At 33.2% G+C, this 17,113-nt stretch overlaps 1 protein-coding gene across 5 annotated transcripts in view; it reads left to right on the top strand.

Moving 5' to 3' along the window:
* The window catches only part of Dscam1 (Down syndrome cell adhesion molecule 1), a 501,009-nt gene that overhangs the window by 304,277 nt on the left and 179,619 nt on the right, over positions 1-17,113 (top strand). Inside the window, exon 4 of one of the 5 annotated variants that reach the window (XM_072545253.1) lies at positions 16,163-16,450. The exons of the other annotated variants lie outside the window; for them this stretch is intronic. Coding sequence (XP_072401354.1) covers positions 16,163-16,450 — 288 coding nt within the window. The remainder of the gene's footprint in view (positions 1-16,162; positions 16,451-17,113) is intronic. 5 annotated transcript variants of the gene reach the window in all.

The raw sequence follows: 17,113 nt of genomic DNA, 5'->3' as shown, positions 1-17,113 counted from the left end.
TCACTAAAATCCTTTTCAGCGATACCTCGCAACTATCCTCTATATAACATAAATTGTTTTGACTTTTTGACTACCACCCTGTATGTTACAAGAAGTAACAGACGGAAAGATAATACGTCATAGTGTCCTTTTGTCGAAAGTATAGTCAAAGTGAAGACGTGATAGCTACCCGATGAGAAGACGATTTGACAGTTGAAAGACGAAAAGAAGACGAATAGAGGTGATAGACGCCATGTCAGATGAAAAGAAGATGAATTTACATGACAGCGGCTCGAAAAGAAGACTAGAAGAAAGTTCCGATGCCCACCTCACACTGAAGATCGTGATTTCTTCCAATATTCCTAACAATTTTTCTCCACTGGTGTTTACCTTCAGCTGCTCTGAGAGCTTCGCAGAATGAGTTTTCAGTTGAATTCTTAATTTGGTCGGACAATCTAATTGGTGATCGTCCTCTTGATCTTCTCCACCCCGGAACGTTTCCAGAAACAATTAATCTCTTCAAACTATCGTCACCTGCGAACCACGTGACCGAAAAATTGCAGAATACGTTGTAGACATATTGTGAACAGCTTCTTTTTAATTTCGAGTTGATTTAGAACGGTAACGTTTGATCTATGAGCTATCCAAGGTATGCGCAGCATTCTTCTTCAGCATCACATCTCAAAGGCATAAATTTTTTGGCGCTCGCATCCGCGAAGAGTCCAAGTCTCTGTCCCGTATAGAAATATTGAGAATACAAGAGCATTCACCAGGCTCAAGTGTCCCAACCTCTGCTTGAATGCCGGACTATTTCTTGAATTGGTGCTTTTGTAAGTCTATCCTGCTATGGAAATCTTGATGAGCCTCTAGCACTCCTCTGTTCTTATTAAATTCTTCTAGTTGGTTTCTGCCGTGGAATTTCATATTGGGACTATACAACATAGCCTCTTTGTTCTGCGATTGAAGACTGATCCTGAATATAAACGGCTGGATCAACTTCTTTACCACTGATGCTTTCTTCTTGATTTCTTAAGAATTTCTTATAAAGTTGAGTCTAATGACAAGATGGACACCCCGGTATTTAACGACTTCTTTTCCTTGCAGTCTATTCCTTTTTAATCTTAATTTCTTCTCTTGGTGGGTTTCATTGTTGGTTAAAGATAAAAGAGAAGAGCCTTCTCTGCTTTGATCTTGATCTTCCATTTATCTATGTACTACTCTTTAGGTGGTTTTCTAGTCTCTTTGCTGCTGTATAGATTTCTATGTCGTCTTCATTCACAGCTGTGTGGGTTATGTCATCAGTGGTCAAATCTAAACCTAAAATTTTAATTAAAAAACGATTATAAAACGCTGTTCTCAAACCTTCTCCCATCCCTTCGTGAACTGTTTCGATCTTAGACATCTTTTGGTGTGCCGATACCTGAAAAGTTCTGCTAATCAAATATATTTTACATATTTTGACTATGTGTAATGTTGGTTTAATTCTTTTCATCCTAAAGATTGGATGTTTTTCCAAACTGCGTTGCTCACACTTTCTTCCTTTTTGATTTCAAACTGGTCTTCTTAGATGGTTTGTCTTCTCTCTGGCTGTTTATAGTCTGGTCAATATTAGTCTCTACAATATTCTTCCTAGAGGTTCTAGTAGACATATAGATAGTTTTCATCTCTCGTACGTTTTTTTTTGGTTTCAGGGGTGGTATGATTTTCGCTTTTTTCAGTCGTTCATAAAGAATGCATTCCTCAGGCAGTATCTGTATATGTAGAATAGTTTCACTATTGCCTTCGTTAGTAGTTCCCTTAGTGCTATGTTGTGGATGTCTTGCATTCCTGCAGTTCTTTCTCCTTTGAATTTTTTTATCATTCCCCCCACTTTTACAGGACTTGTGTTATATGCTTCTTCGATGATAAATTCCGCTCTGTTTCCAATCCTTTTATTATTCTGTTCCACAATTTCGATAGTTTGTCCATCTGTCATTTGCTGATTTCCGCTAGTATTGCTATTGTATTTACTTTCCTTGTGTATCATGGTAAGTCCCTTGGTTATCCGTTATTAGTGGCATTGATTTGCATTTTTGATTTTGCTCTTCTTTTGATTTTTAGCCTTCTCCAGACATTGTTATGGTTTTTCTGTTCTTCTTAGGTTGGTTTGCCATTTATTTCCTGTAAAGGTTCTTAAATTTGTCCTTACTTTTTCTTACAGTTTATGTTCATATTTTTTGAATTCTATTCTTTTTGTTCTTTGGTATATGATAGATAGATAGAACGTTTATTGACCACTTTACATAAAGTTTGAAGTCCGTATAAAAAATACAATAAAAGATATAATAATGTAAACTTAAAATTAACTTAACCATATTGGCTAAAGTAATATACATATGTAAGTATTAGCAGAAGAATTAAAATTAAAAATTTAAGATAAAAAAATCTCTAACCAAAAAAAAACAAACCTAAACTGTCACATAAAAAATCTTTGAAATATGGAAGTAACAAAAATGTGCAAATAATTAAGAATATTCCCGAATCGATGACTAAATAAACTAATACATAAAACTTAGTACATTTTAATAGCAATAATACAATGTGATATGTAGATAGTAAATCGACAGTATTCTGACCAAACTGGGTACACGATATAAAGGTGTATTGAGGTATTCTGTCTTTGAGTAAAAACAATATGTTAAAAAATGCTTTCTGATCCTATTTTTAAACAGTGGTGGAGACAGAATTTTTATTTCGTTAGGCAGATAGTTATACAAGTGAATATCAATTGAATTCTTTGTGCTCTTTGATAGTCTGAATCGTTGTGACCTAATTAAATCCCTCGATCTTGTTAGATGATCATGTAATTGGGAGTTTATAGTAAACTTATTTTTATTATCGTGAATTTCCAACAGTGTTGCATACATATAAAGCGAAGGTAGAGGCATAATACCCATGTTCAAAAATAATGGTTTACAATGATCCCTTAAATCCGCTCCAGCAAGTATCCTCACCACCTTCTTTTGTAATTTAAATATTCTGTCGGCATGACCAGAGTTGCCCCAAACAGCTATTCCATATTGTATATGACTATGAAACAATGAAAAGTAACACATTTTAAGGGTACTTTTAGGTACCAAATAAACCAGGTTACGCATTACAAATATTGTACTGGCGAGTTTAGAACTTAAGTTGTCTATATGGATGCCCCAATCTAAGTTGTCATCCATAAAAATCCCTAACAATTTGATGCTATATCCAAAAATGTGTCTTCGATCTGAACTGAAAACTATATTTTGATTTTTATCCTCGTTTAGTTTTAGTTTATTATGTGTAAACCAGTTTTTAATTTTAAGCACATCGTTTCCTATTTTGTTATTTAAATTATATTGATTCTGGTCGGTACTAATAACGGTTGTATCATCTGCAAAACATATACACCTTAAGGGGTGGGTATAATGAAATATATCGTTGAGATATAGAAGAAAAAATGTAGGTCCTAATATAGACCCTTGGGGAACTCCATGTTCAACATTGTGAAAATTGGAGTAGTTATTATTTAAAAAAACGGCCTGTTTTCTGTTTATTAAATACGATCGAAATAAATTAAGAGCATTTCCCCTTATGCCATATTTGTGCATTTTGTCTAAAAGTAAAGTGTGTGAGACACAATCAAAAGCCTTAGATAAGTCACACAATGTTAAAGACACGAAGTGACCTCTCTCTAGGCCATCAACTACTTCCCTTACAATTTCCTGAATTGCTTGAGTAGTGCTGCATTTTTTTCTGAAACCATATTGATTACAATGAAGTATTTTGTACTTTTCTATGTACTCTATTAAGCGGTTATTCAAAATACTTTCAAAAATTTTACCAAGAATGGGAATAATAGAAATAGGGCGATAATTTTCAATTTCTTCTGGAGATTCTTTTTTGAGTAGCGGTAACACTTTTGTTACTTTTAATACATCGGGAAAAATTCCTTCGATAAGGCAAAGATTATAAAGTATGACCAGTTTATCAATAATAATATCCAGAGTTTCTATCACTAATTGTTTGTTTAAGAAGTAAAAATCAGTGCATTTTGAGTTTTTCAAGCTGTATAATGTATTCCTAACTTCAGTATCACTAACAGGTGTTAAAAACAACGAGTGGCAAGGGGAGTATATTCCCTCCAAAAAATTCATGGCATCATTTTCATCTGTCTCATCTAACGAGTTCAATATATTTCCCGCTACCGAAGTAAAGTAATTATTAAACTCGTTTGATGAAATATTACATGAAGTTACTTTTTTATTTTGAGTTTTATTCCTATGATAATTGATGACTTTCCAAGAATCTCGAGATATATTATCAGATTTTAAGAAAAACTACTCATATGCCAGTTTTTTCTTTATTGATATTGTTAATTGATAGTGTTTTTTGAATTGATTATACAGAGTGTAATCACTAGTAAGGTTAGCAGTAATTTTTATCTTCGAAAGGTTTACTCGCATTTTCCTTAGTTCATCGTCAAACCAAGAAACAGGTGCCTCAAAATGAATTCTTGACTTTTTTACTGGAAAGCAAACTTCAGTTAATTTTACATATGTGTCAATTATGAACTCAGCTAATTCCGTTGCTGTTATTGAATTGTTTATTAACGACCAATCCACAGATTTTAGTGATTGTTTTAACATTTGGGTGCCTTTACATGTTATGTGTCTAGGATATTCAGAAGACACATAACATGTAAAGGCACCCAAATGTTAAAACAATCACTAAAATCTGTGGATTGGTCGTTAATAAACAATTCAATAACAGCAACGGAATTAGCTGAGTTCATAATTGACACATATGTAAAATTAACTGAAGTTATGTTCCTCGTGTTCTGTTCCTTTCTTTTATTAGTTCTTTCAGTTCTGTTCTTCTGGTGGGTTTAGATTGATGAACACAAAAATGCAAAGAAAGAGATATATTGGTAGACTGAGAAAGCGTGGGGAGGATAAGGTGGATGAAGACGTAATAAATCTCCTTGGCATTGGCAGTCGATTGTGGAGGAGAATGACTACAGGACTTAACGAATGAAGAGAGGTTTGCTGAGGGAGGCCTGAACTCGAATTGGACTGCACAGTCATAGGTTGGATGGATGGATGGTGGATTTAGGTTATCCAATTCTGTAGACAGAAAAAATTGACTCACGACCAATGTTATTAATAACGACAATCTTTCTTCCAATGCGTATATTTTGAAATTGAGGATCCAACGATTTCCAAAGTTGACTTGTATTTAAAAAAAATGTATGTAAAACTTTAAGGGCCTCCCTTAACTTACGGTTAATATAGGTTCAAGTAATTCGCGTTTACGGCTTTTGAAATACTTTGTACTACTAAAAAATTTCAAAAACAAAATTCTAAAAAAAGTTAAATGTATTTACAGTTATTTAACTAAAATGTTGATGAAATTTAATTTAACATGTCTTGTATGAAAGTTTTTTTACACAAATTTTATTTAAAAAATAGTAAAAACTTCTGAAAAAACGTGAATTTTAACAGCAGCTATACAAGTCATTTGTATACAAAATATGAGAATTTTTCAATGTTTAAATTGATACTTTTTTTATAATATTATTTCTATTCATCTAGACATCTAGACTAATTAAAAAAAATCAAACCTGAAACGAATTTAATTTTATTTTCTATTTGATCAGAAGGTTACACAATAATTATCATATATTATATAGAGTATTATTTTTATTATCCTCATAACCCATATCTAAAAATATTCGATTGCTATCGAAATAACATTCTTATAACATATACTTAGTTCCCCCACAGATCCACCCGTTCAATTTCGGCGACGAAGCTATAAACTCTGGGGATTTAGTAACCGCCACATGTGCAGTATCAAAGGGAGATTTTCCGCTGAAAATACGGTGGACCTTGAACGGGAAAAACGTTAATAAGTTCGAAGGAGTCGTAGCTGCAAACACTAATAGGAAAGTGAGTCAATTGACGATAGAGTCTGCTACAGCTCACCATTCCGGAGAATATGTTTGTATTGCTGAGAATAACGCTGGGATTGTCAAGCACACTGCGTATTTGAACGTCAACGGTACTTCAGACTATATATTAAGAGATTTGAAATGCTAACACCGCATTCTCACTCCTAGTAAATATTGTTGGGTTATCTCTTCTTCTTTATATCGCTACAGTATAGTGTGTCAATCGCATCATACTTAATTAAGGCTTCCAATTACTTTTTTTATATTCTATTCGGTGTCCAATTTTCTCTGTTCGTAGTCCCTCTACCGTTACAATTACTCCCAGATATTTGCAGTTTTTTACCTCTATGTTACCTTCACGTCACTAATGATCAAAATCTTAGAATTAGCTCGTGAGTTAACCACATAGTGGTCGTTTTTAGAAAACTGATGTTAAGTTACCGTCCTTTATACGCTCAGTATAATCTTCTTACCATATATTTCAGATCGTAGGAGTCCTGTGCAATAAATGCTTGGTCAAAAGTTCATTTACATTGATGCATTCAATTATACATGTATTAAATCTTCTTCTTCCTACGTGTATGTAGGCTTTAAAGCCTGTTTCTTCTTCAATATTAGTCTCCTAAATTGTTTAAATTATCGTACCATCTTTTTCTTGGTCTGCCAATACCTCTTCGTCCATTTGGTGACTTATCTAGTGTTATTCGTACTATCCTATCCTCTGTCATTCTACTAATGTGTTACTTCCACTCCTGTTTCCGTTTTGTCACCCATCCATTTATATCTTCTATATTGCATGCTCTTCTTATGTTTTCACTTCTCTCCCTAACCAACAGACTTTTACCTGATGTTCGTCAAAGTATTTTCATCTTTGTTGTTTCTAGTAGTCGTTTCGTTTTAGATGTGTCAGGTCTTGTCTCCGACGCGTAGTTAATATACAGTCGGAAAAATGAAAGATTACCCATAAACGATCATATCAATCACTTGTTTTGTATTTGCTGTCTTTTTCTATAACAAACATTTGTTATTTATAGAAAAAAAAGCAAATACAAAATAAGTGATTGATATGATCCTTCACCCATAAACGATCATATCAATCACTTATTTTGTATTTGCTGTCTTTTTCTATAACAAACATTTGTTATTTATAGAAAAAGACAGCAAATACAAAATAAGTGATTGATATGATCCTTCATGGGTAATCTTTCGTTTTTCCGGCAGTAGGTCTGATTGCTGCTTTATAGATTCTTTTTTTGTGTCTTGTCTTAGGCGTTTGTTCTTTCAGATTGTGTCATTAAGAGATCTCGCCGCTTTACTTGCTTTTAAGCTTTGTTGTCGTACTTTTTCTTCAACATCTCCGTAACTAGTTCTATCTATTCCCAGATATCTAAACCTTGCTTCCTGATTTATTATTTTCCCATCGATTTCGAGTTTACATCGTAGTGGGTATTAAATGTTGTCATACATTTGGTTTTTTCTGCTGATACTATCCTATTATATTTCTTGGCTGTAGTGACCTTTACGTAGTGCTTGTATTATTTCATCCAATATTATATTAAAGAGAAGTGGGCTTCACGAGTCACCCTGTCTGAATTTGCTTTGTACTATACCAGGGCACTGTGTTAGTTTTCCATTTATTTTTGCATGTTTTCGATTATGGAAGTAGATGTTTTCGATGGTTTGTATAATATTGATTGCTATGTTTCTTTTATACAGTAGGTGTAAGACGTCTTAGACTTGAATGCAATCGAAAACCTTTGTCAGGTCTATAAAACATAGATATGTTGGTTTATTGTACTCGATGGTCTTTTCTGTTATTTGTCTTAGTACCAATAAAGTTGTTGGTTTATTGATTTTGTTGGTTAGGACTTTTGTGGTTAGCTTAAGTGCGGTGTTCATTAGATTTATACCTCTATAATTATTGGGGTCTTCTTTATCTCCTTTCTTGAACATTGGTATCATTAAGCTGTTTCTCCATGCGTCTATTATCTTGCAGTGCAATATTAGTTTTTGTATAAGTTTTGTTATCTCTAGGGTTATACTTTCTCCTCCATGTTTTAGAAGCTCGTTGGTTATTCCGTCTGTTCCTGGTGACTTTCTATTTTTGAGTGATTTTTTGAAAATCTCTACTTTCTGAAAACTGATTTCTATTTCGTGTCTTAATCCAGGTACGTTATTGTGTTGATTATTTTCCTCTCCTTTAAACAGTTCCGTCAGGTATCTTTCCCATTCGTTTGCTGGTATGTTATTGTATTTCTTCAATTCTGCCATTTCTTTCCGTTGGTTTCTTAGGAATCTCCATATTTTTTTTGTGTACCGTAGAAGTCGCTTTCCATCCTTTTTGTAAACTGTTCCCAATATTCATTTTTTGTTCTTCTTACCAAATGCTGATTCTTGATTGATTCTTTTCGTATTCTTCTATAGATGTCTCGGGATTCTGGAGTATTTGATGTTTTGTACTTCGTGTAGGCCTCTCGTTTCTCTTTACATTTCTCTTTTATTTCTTTTCTGAACCATGGTGTATTGTTGTTGTTTCTTTTGGTCAGTACGATTTTGCGTTTTTCTAGAGCTTCTGTTGCTACTTCTTCAATGTTCTTTTTAATTTTCTCCCAGCTCGCGTTTATATCGTCGATGTCGTCTATTTGTTTCAGCTGTTTCTTCTGTGCGAGCCTACTTTGGTACATTTCTCTTGTAGCGTTGTTCCACAGTGATTCAACATTGAATTTTTCCTCGGTGATTTCCTCTAGAAAATGTTTTGGTGTTAGTTTTCATATATTAAATAATCCCATTAAATGTTCTATTAACATTTTCTCTCCATATTTTATCATTATATCACCTGGTCCTGAAACCTTACCCTTAACTTTGAGTAAATATCATTAATAATATTAGGGCGTATTAATGGAATTAGGCCTATTAAACCAAAACTAAAAATTTGCATGCCTGTATTATCAAAACATGAAAAATATTCAAAAGTGAACTTAGAAATCATGTCGAACCCAAACGATATAGGCTTTCTAAAATATTTATAAATGGTATTGTAGTTCTTATACTTCTGTGAATCAAGTTTTTTCGTTACTTTACATAATCTTGCTATATAGCAAGTTTCTGCAGAGTAAGGTACCGCATACAATCGTACAATTTTCAAAAATTTCAGTACCTCCTCAAATACTTCCATTCAATTTTGGAGAAGACTCCGTTAATTCAGGCGACGTGGCATCCTTACAGTGTACAGTTTTCAAAGGAGATTTTCCCCTAAACATCACTTGGTTGCATAATAACAGGAGTATCGGCGTCGACGACAAAATTTTAATTTCGCAAAACGGAAAGAAAGTTAGCAGTCTTACTATAGAGTCAGTAAGTGAAGAGCACATAGGAAAATACTCGTGCTTGGTTCAAAATTCCGCAGGATCTTCAGTTTTTTCAGTTGATTTGAATGTGAATGGTATTTATATTTCTTTGCGACGTCTATTTTTTGATTTCTGTTTCCCAATTTTTTAAAGAAGCTAGTATTATTTAGTAATTAAGTAAATACACACCAAAAATCCCTCTCTAACCCTTAATGTTACTATTTTCGAACACCATAAATACGGATTTATAGTCATTACTAAGAAACATGTGTAAAATACTAACTGAACAGTTCCAAGCAAACAATGAGGGCTATGATGTATCGTTTATGTGAAATAATTACATGCTGTAAACTCCGATTTTAACACATTTATGTAAAAATTTTCAAATCGGTATGATGTAAGAACTACGTATAACGGGTTGCCTACCTTGATATGTAATTTATCTATATGTAAATGTAATTTTTAAGCTGTCTAAAATTAGGTGCCGTTTTCGCTCTTAGTTAGGTTATGTTATTGTATGTAATTTGTGGAAACAAGTTACTATTTTTTTATAATTATAATAAAATAAACTAATGGCTACAATTAAAAAGAAAACAAGCAGGAAACAATTGTAAGTGATGTTAGACTTCATAAAAATAAATAGTGCTTTCTGGCAAAATAGTCAAGGAAGGCTAAGAAAGTAGCCCAATTGTGAGAGGAATTTGCTATCATGGTAAATACAGTAGATGGTGGCCCTAAAAAACAGGAAAACAATGAAGACATGTAAGAAGATTAATTTATGTTACTATCAAATTTAATAAATGCTAAATTTTTAGGTGTTCAATGAGTGGAAGATTTTGCAACTCATTTCAAAGATTCATCTTGGGGAGCCTCAGATTATAAATATATTGGAGTTTAAAAGTAAAGATTAATTATTGATGTATTATGTTTATTATGGTGTATAATATTTTTCAGAAGGAAAAGGAAGTCAACCTGTAAAAATTAAAAATGCAATAGTTTTATTTAAAATTCTATAAACATATCCTTTATAAAATTATATCTCAATTATGGAATAAACTGAATATAAACATTTTTATTTATCAATTTTATAACTCAAACTTTTTTAGCCACTTTGTAATATGTTTCAGATTTTTTGTTTTGTCTTGATCTTTGTGTTATTCTTTTTGATCTTGTAAGTAATTGTAACATAAATACCTACATATCATTATGAAATATACTAATTATAAACACTTTAATTTAACAACTTGTTTTTTTTTTATTTTACAACACCGAAGTTTGCAGCAATAATACTTCTTCATATTCTCTAAGGGTTATGAGCACATTTGGACCATTTTGTAATATATTTTAGTTTGTTTTACCATTATCATTAGTCAACATCAATGCAACACAGGAATATATGTTTCCAGCTTTAACAAGGCTATAATGTAAAACTCTGTGCTTTTGCAAATAATTCTTTAGGACAATCCTCCATTCACCCCTGTGTCTACCAACTCTTCTGTACATTCTAACTCCAATAGATTTTAAATCATCGTCTAAATTGTCTTGATACCTAAGTCTTGGTTTTCTTCTGGTTTATTGTCCCATCAGCCCTCTTCTGTTAAAAACCTTTCCAACTGTTGCACCTACCTCTTGCCTGATGAAATGCTCTGCTCTATCCATGTAAGGTATGCTACCGTAATGAATTTTATGTCAGGTTCTATACAACCCAAAGTTGTAATGCTTGTGCTACAAACCTTGCTCTTTGTAGTAGTATATTTTAGGTTTACTTTGTGGTATATCATAGGTTTGCGTTAATTTTTGAAATTATATTCTTTACTTGTATGTTTTAATTTTCCAAGGGTTTTAACAAATTTTGGACTACTTTTTAATATATTTTAAATTTGTTTATTTTGAACTTTTTGCAATTAATTGTAACATACGGGTTTTATGTTTTTAAACATTTTTATTTAACAATTTTATAACACAAAGTTTTTATAAATATAAATCATATAATAATTATAAAATAAACTGAGGATAAACATTTTTATTTAAATATTTTATAACATAACATTTGCAGCGATAACACTTCTTTATATTCTCTAAGGGCTTTCAAAACTTTTCGAGCCAGGTTGTAATATATTTTTATTTTGTTAGTGTTGTGTCATTTTTATAATTAATTGTAACATACATGATTTATGTTTTTGTTTTTAACAATATATAAACATTTTTAATTTATTATGTTATAATACAGTGTGCAGCAATATAATATCTTCGTATTATCTAAACAGTTTAAAAAATTTTTGAGCCACTTAGTAATATGTTTTAGATTGTTTGTTTTGAGCTTTTTGTAATTAATTGAAATATTAACATTTATATCACTAAACTATACTAGATTATAAAACTCTATCATATATATTATAAAATGATGAAATATCACTAAATTGTAAAATTATATTACTAAACTATATTTGATTATAAAACTATATCACTATTTATCATTGTGAAATAAATAAATTATGAAAATATTAATAAGTTTTTGTTTCACTACACAAAGTTTGCAGCAATAACACTTCTTATTCTCTGTGCTTCCAACACCCAACCATTGTTTTGATTTGCCTCCGTTAGAATCATTTCTATGAGAACTACAGGCTGTACTTCATCTTTTTCACCATTTTGGCACAAAGTGTTCCACTATCCCTGCAGCTTTTCTGTTAATACTTTACTAAATGTACTTTGTTCCATTGAAAATAACAGGTTGTTACCAGTACATTTTTGGTAACTTTCATTTCCTACAAAATTAAGTAGGGAGAGAACCTTTAATTCTATTGCAATTTAGTTAGAGCTGGTTATCTATTTCAAATGGGTTACTGGTGTCCCGTAACTGAAGTTGCTCTACATTTACATAATTTCTTTCTGCCACATCATTCAATTCATTGAGTAATAACAAATTTACAAAATCCATTTTTTCAAAAACAAACAAGAAGCCAAAAGTTAGGTTAATTTGAATTATCTGACAGATCTTCAGGATATGACAGAACCGAAAATAACGTTTTATGTAATTTTTTGCTGTGGCTTGGTCATTTTACGCATAGCAACGCAGGGCATGATACATCATACCGTTTTTACACATTATGTTTTGAGAACTGTAATCTGATGTACGTTTTCTGAATTTTACACTAGTATGTAATTATTTACGTAAATGATACATCATAGCCCCCAGAGTATTCGTTTTCGGTAATTTTTATTGGATTTAAAGATATTTTTAAGTCTACTTTTGGCAACTCGAGCTCAAGAAACCATTTTTTTTTTCGAAACTTTTATAATAGTCTCGATAATTCATATTACGCAAGAAGGAGAGAAAGATTAACATATTCATATTAAAATGTCTTCATAGCGCTCAAAAATGACAGGATCCATATTCGAAAGACGTTTTTGTAATTCTTTGCTGACTCAAATGCTTTTTCAAATTATTCAATTTTATTAATATTCAAACAAATATTATAAAGAGATCTCTCGAAGAAAATAAAATATGTTTAGCTATTTTCCCAGACATTTCAAAAGCATTTGATAAAGGCGCAAAGGCTCTTGATACTGATTGAATAACGTTTGGAAACGCTTCTGCTTTTAGTACAATTAAACTGGTTTTCGGGTTGAACTGAGCTTTCGACTTACTCTCTGCAGCCTTCATCAAGGCTGCTCGGGCCTTAGTCTCCTGAGCCCCTTCTTCTTCTTAACATGCCATACACCAAAGTGCGTAGGCGACTATCTCATTACTAGAATTCTGTTCTTGGCGGCGTGACACAGCTCGCCTGTATTGTGTATTCCTGTCCATTCTTTAATATTCCTTAACCAGGATAATTGTTTGCGGCCGGCTCCTCTCCTACCTTCGATCTTCCCTTGTAGGATTAACTGTGGTATTTCATATTTTGCTCCTCTCAATATGTGCCCAAGGTAACCAATCTTGCGTTTTTTAATTAATTCAAAGAGTTCTCTTTCCACGCCGGCTCTCTTAAGGACGTCATCGTTTCGAACTCTATCCACCCAAGGTATGCGCATCATTCTTCTCAATGACCACATTTCAAATGCTTCAAGTTTGTTGATAGATGTTTTTTTCAAAGTCCACGTTTCCATGCCATAAAGCAAGATGGACCATATGTAGCACTTGACCATTCTGTAGCGTATTTCGAAATTTAGGTTTTGATTACATAGGAGCGGTCTGAATTTCACAAAAGCTTGTCTTGCCATTTGTATTCGGGTTTTTATCTCTTGTTGTGGATCCGATTGGTCATTGATTGTGGTGCCAAGGTATTTAAAAGTTTTCACGCGTTTTATGCGATCGTCACCTATGCATATTATCGGGTTTTCTGGAGGGTTTCTGCTAATGACCATATATTTCGTTTTCAAAATGTTGATTTTGAGGCCATATTTTTTACCTATGCTATTCACCCTATCAAGTAATAACTGCTGATCTTCCAAATTATCAGTTATAATCACTGTGTCGTCCGCATAGCGTAGGTTGCTAATTGGTATGCCGTTCACCTTAATGCCTAATTCCATGTCTTCTAATGCTTCCGCAAATATATTTTCAACATATAAATTAAAAAGCATCGGAGAGAGTATGCAGCCTTGGCGGACACCTTTCCGGATTTCAAATTCATCCGTATATTGGTCTTGATCAATCCTCACCTTTGCCATTTGGTTCCAGTATAGATTCTGAATAATTCTGATCTCCTTCTGGTCCATGTTGGCCCTATGTAGTAGTTCCATCATGATATCATGTTTAACATTGTCAAATGCCTTCTCGTAGTCGATGAAGGTGAGGTAGACATCTTTTCGTTGATCTAAATAGTTTTGTATTAAGGTGTTCAAACATAAAATTGCCTCTCTTGTTCCTAGTCCTCCCTTAAAACCGAATTGTGTTGACCCGCTAAGTTCTTCTAGTATCTTGTACATTCTTGAGTGTAATATCCTAAGGAAGAGTTTCAGCAAGTGACTCATTAAACTGATTAAGCGGTGTTCATTGCATTTTGTGGCATTAGCTGTTTTTGGGATCATCACAAAGGATGACTGCAGCCATTCTCGCGGAATGTAACCAGTATCATAAATTCTATTGAACAGCTTTACCAAGATTTCGATATTCTCCTCGTCTAGTAGTTTTATTGCTTCTATATTAATTTCATCTGGACCTGTTGCTTTATGCATCTTTGTGGTTCTAACTGCATATTCTATTTCACTTCGCATTATTGATGGCCCTGATAAGTTTTCGGAAGGAAGTTTGCGCGTTGGTTGTGTTGGTCTTTCATCATTAAAAAGTCTTTCTGCGTATTCTTTCCACGCCATTGCTATCTCCTCTTCTGACTCTATGTATTCGTTTCTGTCGTTGCGTATTCTTGTTCTGTGGTGGCTTTTGTATATATTCGATATTTCTTTGATCTTCTTATGTAGTCCAAAACTATCTCCTTTTTCCTGCAATTGTTCTATTTCGTTGCACCTTTCCACCATCCAACGTTCTTTTGCTTTCTTAATTTTCTGGCGAATTTCTTTGTGTATCTGTTTGTATTTGTCTTGATTACGTTGTTGTTTATGTTGCCTTCGCTTTTCCATTAGATCCATAATTTCGTCCGTCATCCATTCGTTATGCTTTCTCTTTCTGATCTGTGTTTTAACTTCCCTGTTTACTGCCAGAATCGTTCCTTTAATATCATTGACCATCTCTTCGATATCATCATTTTGTTCTATTATTCGCATTCTTTCATTAATTTGATTTGCATAACTCTTCTTCAGATTTTCGTCTCTCTCCTGAGCCCCAGATTACTTCAATTGTACACCGTTCATTGCACTACTATAGTTGTACATTTAATAGTACGTACCAAGAGATAATGTTTACAAATGTATCTTCATCTACAAAGAACTTAAAATAAATAAAACTACTCGATGTATTATTTTTGATTAAAACAAACAGATAGGAGATATCATAGGCCTCCCTTAAGACAAATTATTGCCCATATTTATTTTTGAATTTGTTTTAAACATCTTTCAGTGTCGCCTCAAATTCTCCCTTTTAACTTTGGGGAAGAATCTGTGAATTCGGGCGATGTAGCTTCCTTAACTTGCACAGTCTATAAAGGAGACTTTCCTCTAAATATTACCTGGCTGCACAAAAACAAAACTATTGGCTACAATAGTGGCATACTCATTTTACAAAATGGAAAAAAAGTTAGTAGTCTTACTATTGAGTCTGTAAATGAGGACCATGTTGGAGTCTATACTTGCCTAGCACAAAATACAGCAGGATCTGCTAGTTTTTCTGTGGAATTAAACGTTAATGGTGAATCATAGTAATCAGATCGTAGATAGTAATTTTTATAGTAGTTAGTAATATTTCCATTTTTTTAGGTATATTTATTACTCATACAATTTCCTGCATTTATCCCAAAGGAACAAATATGTTATATGACTCTCTTTTATAAATACAAAGTGATTCCATAAAGAAATATGGATAAATTTTGTCCAACAATTTATTTGAAATAACTTTTAGTTCCTCCAATTATAACTCCATTTGATTTTGGAGAAGAAACGGTTAATTCCGGGGACTATACATCTACTCAATGTTCAGTACATAAAGGAGACTTGCCTCTTACCATAACTTGGTACCATAACAACAGAAGTCTCACGGAAAATGACGGAATTCAAATCACTAAAGTCGGGAAAAAAGCAAGCTCTATCACCATAGAATCTGTAAAAGAAGAACACTCCGGAACGTACACCTGTGTTGCCAAAAACAAAGCTGGGGTTTCAGAATTTTCCACTATCCTTAGTATCAATGGTATTTGTTTATAACATAGTTGCATTCAAAGCATGTCAATTTGCTGTTTGAATCGTTTATTTATTGCAGCTATCCCTCAAATTTTACCTTTTAACTTTGGCGAGGAGTCCGTCAACTCGGGAGACGTGGCGTCGTTGCAGTGTACAGTCTTCAAAGGAGATCTGCCGATTAATATAACTTGGTTTCATAACAGCAAAAGAATCGAGTACGGAGACGGGATCGTCATTTCCCAAGTCAGTAAAAAAGTTAGTTCTCTAACGATAGACGATGTACGTGAAGCACATTCCGGAAATTATACATGTGTGGCTCAAAATAGAGCTGGATCGAGTACAGAATCGACGGAATTGCATATTAATGGTATTTTTGGGTTTAATTGATGGTAGTCAGACGTGTCAAAGGTTCTTCGTTTCATCTTCGTTGGAACTAGATACACAGTCGTTTTCTATCTAATTATTTAAAACTTTCTGTCCATTCTGCTTTATGTACTACCGTCTACGAAATCACATCTGTATTAGAAAATTTGACTTCTTTAATCATTCCAAGAGTCAGTCTCAGACTCTCAGTCATCTATTCCGAACCAGAAATGTGATCGTTATTGATAAAAGATCCATAAATGTAGATGTCTATATTAGACAAGTTTCTGGTCCCCTTTTCTAGTTAGCTGCACTATAGACGATTGTAAGCCTCTTGTAACCTACTTTATAGATCCGAACAACCTCCATCCTACATATGTAATGACCACTTACCAATCACATCAGATAAAGTAGAAAAAGCAATATCACAACTAAAATATGTCATGGAGTTCCTGGACCTGACAATGCATATGTTGAACTCATAAAGCTATTTAATACCGAGCCATCTCTTGCTGCAGTGTATCTCCTCCTACTTTTAATATTTCTGCTGGTACCCCGCTTTCTCGCGCACTTTTATTATTTTTTAGCTCTTTTATTACTTCTATTACCTCCTTGTCTGTCGGTTCTTGTGTTGTTCTGTTTCTTGTGTTGTTGTGACATTTCTGTT

This window comes from Diabrotica undecimpunctata, chromosome 9, assembly GCF_040954645.1.
Source record: "Diabrotica undecimpunctata isolate CICGRU chromosome 9, icDiaUnde3, whole genome shotgun sequence".
NCBI lineage: Eukaryota > Metazoa > Arthropoda > Insecta > Coleoptera > Chrysomelidae > Diabrotica > Diabrotica undecimpunctata.
This window is presented reverse-complemented; position numbering and strand designations above follow the sequence as displayed.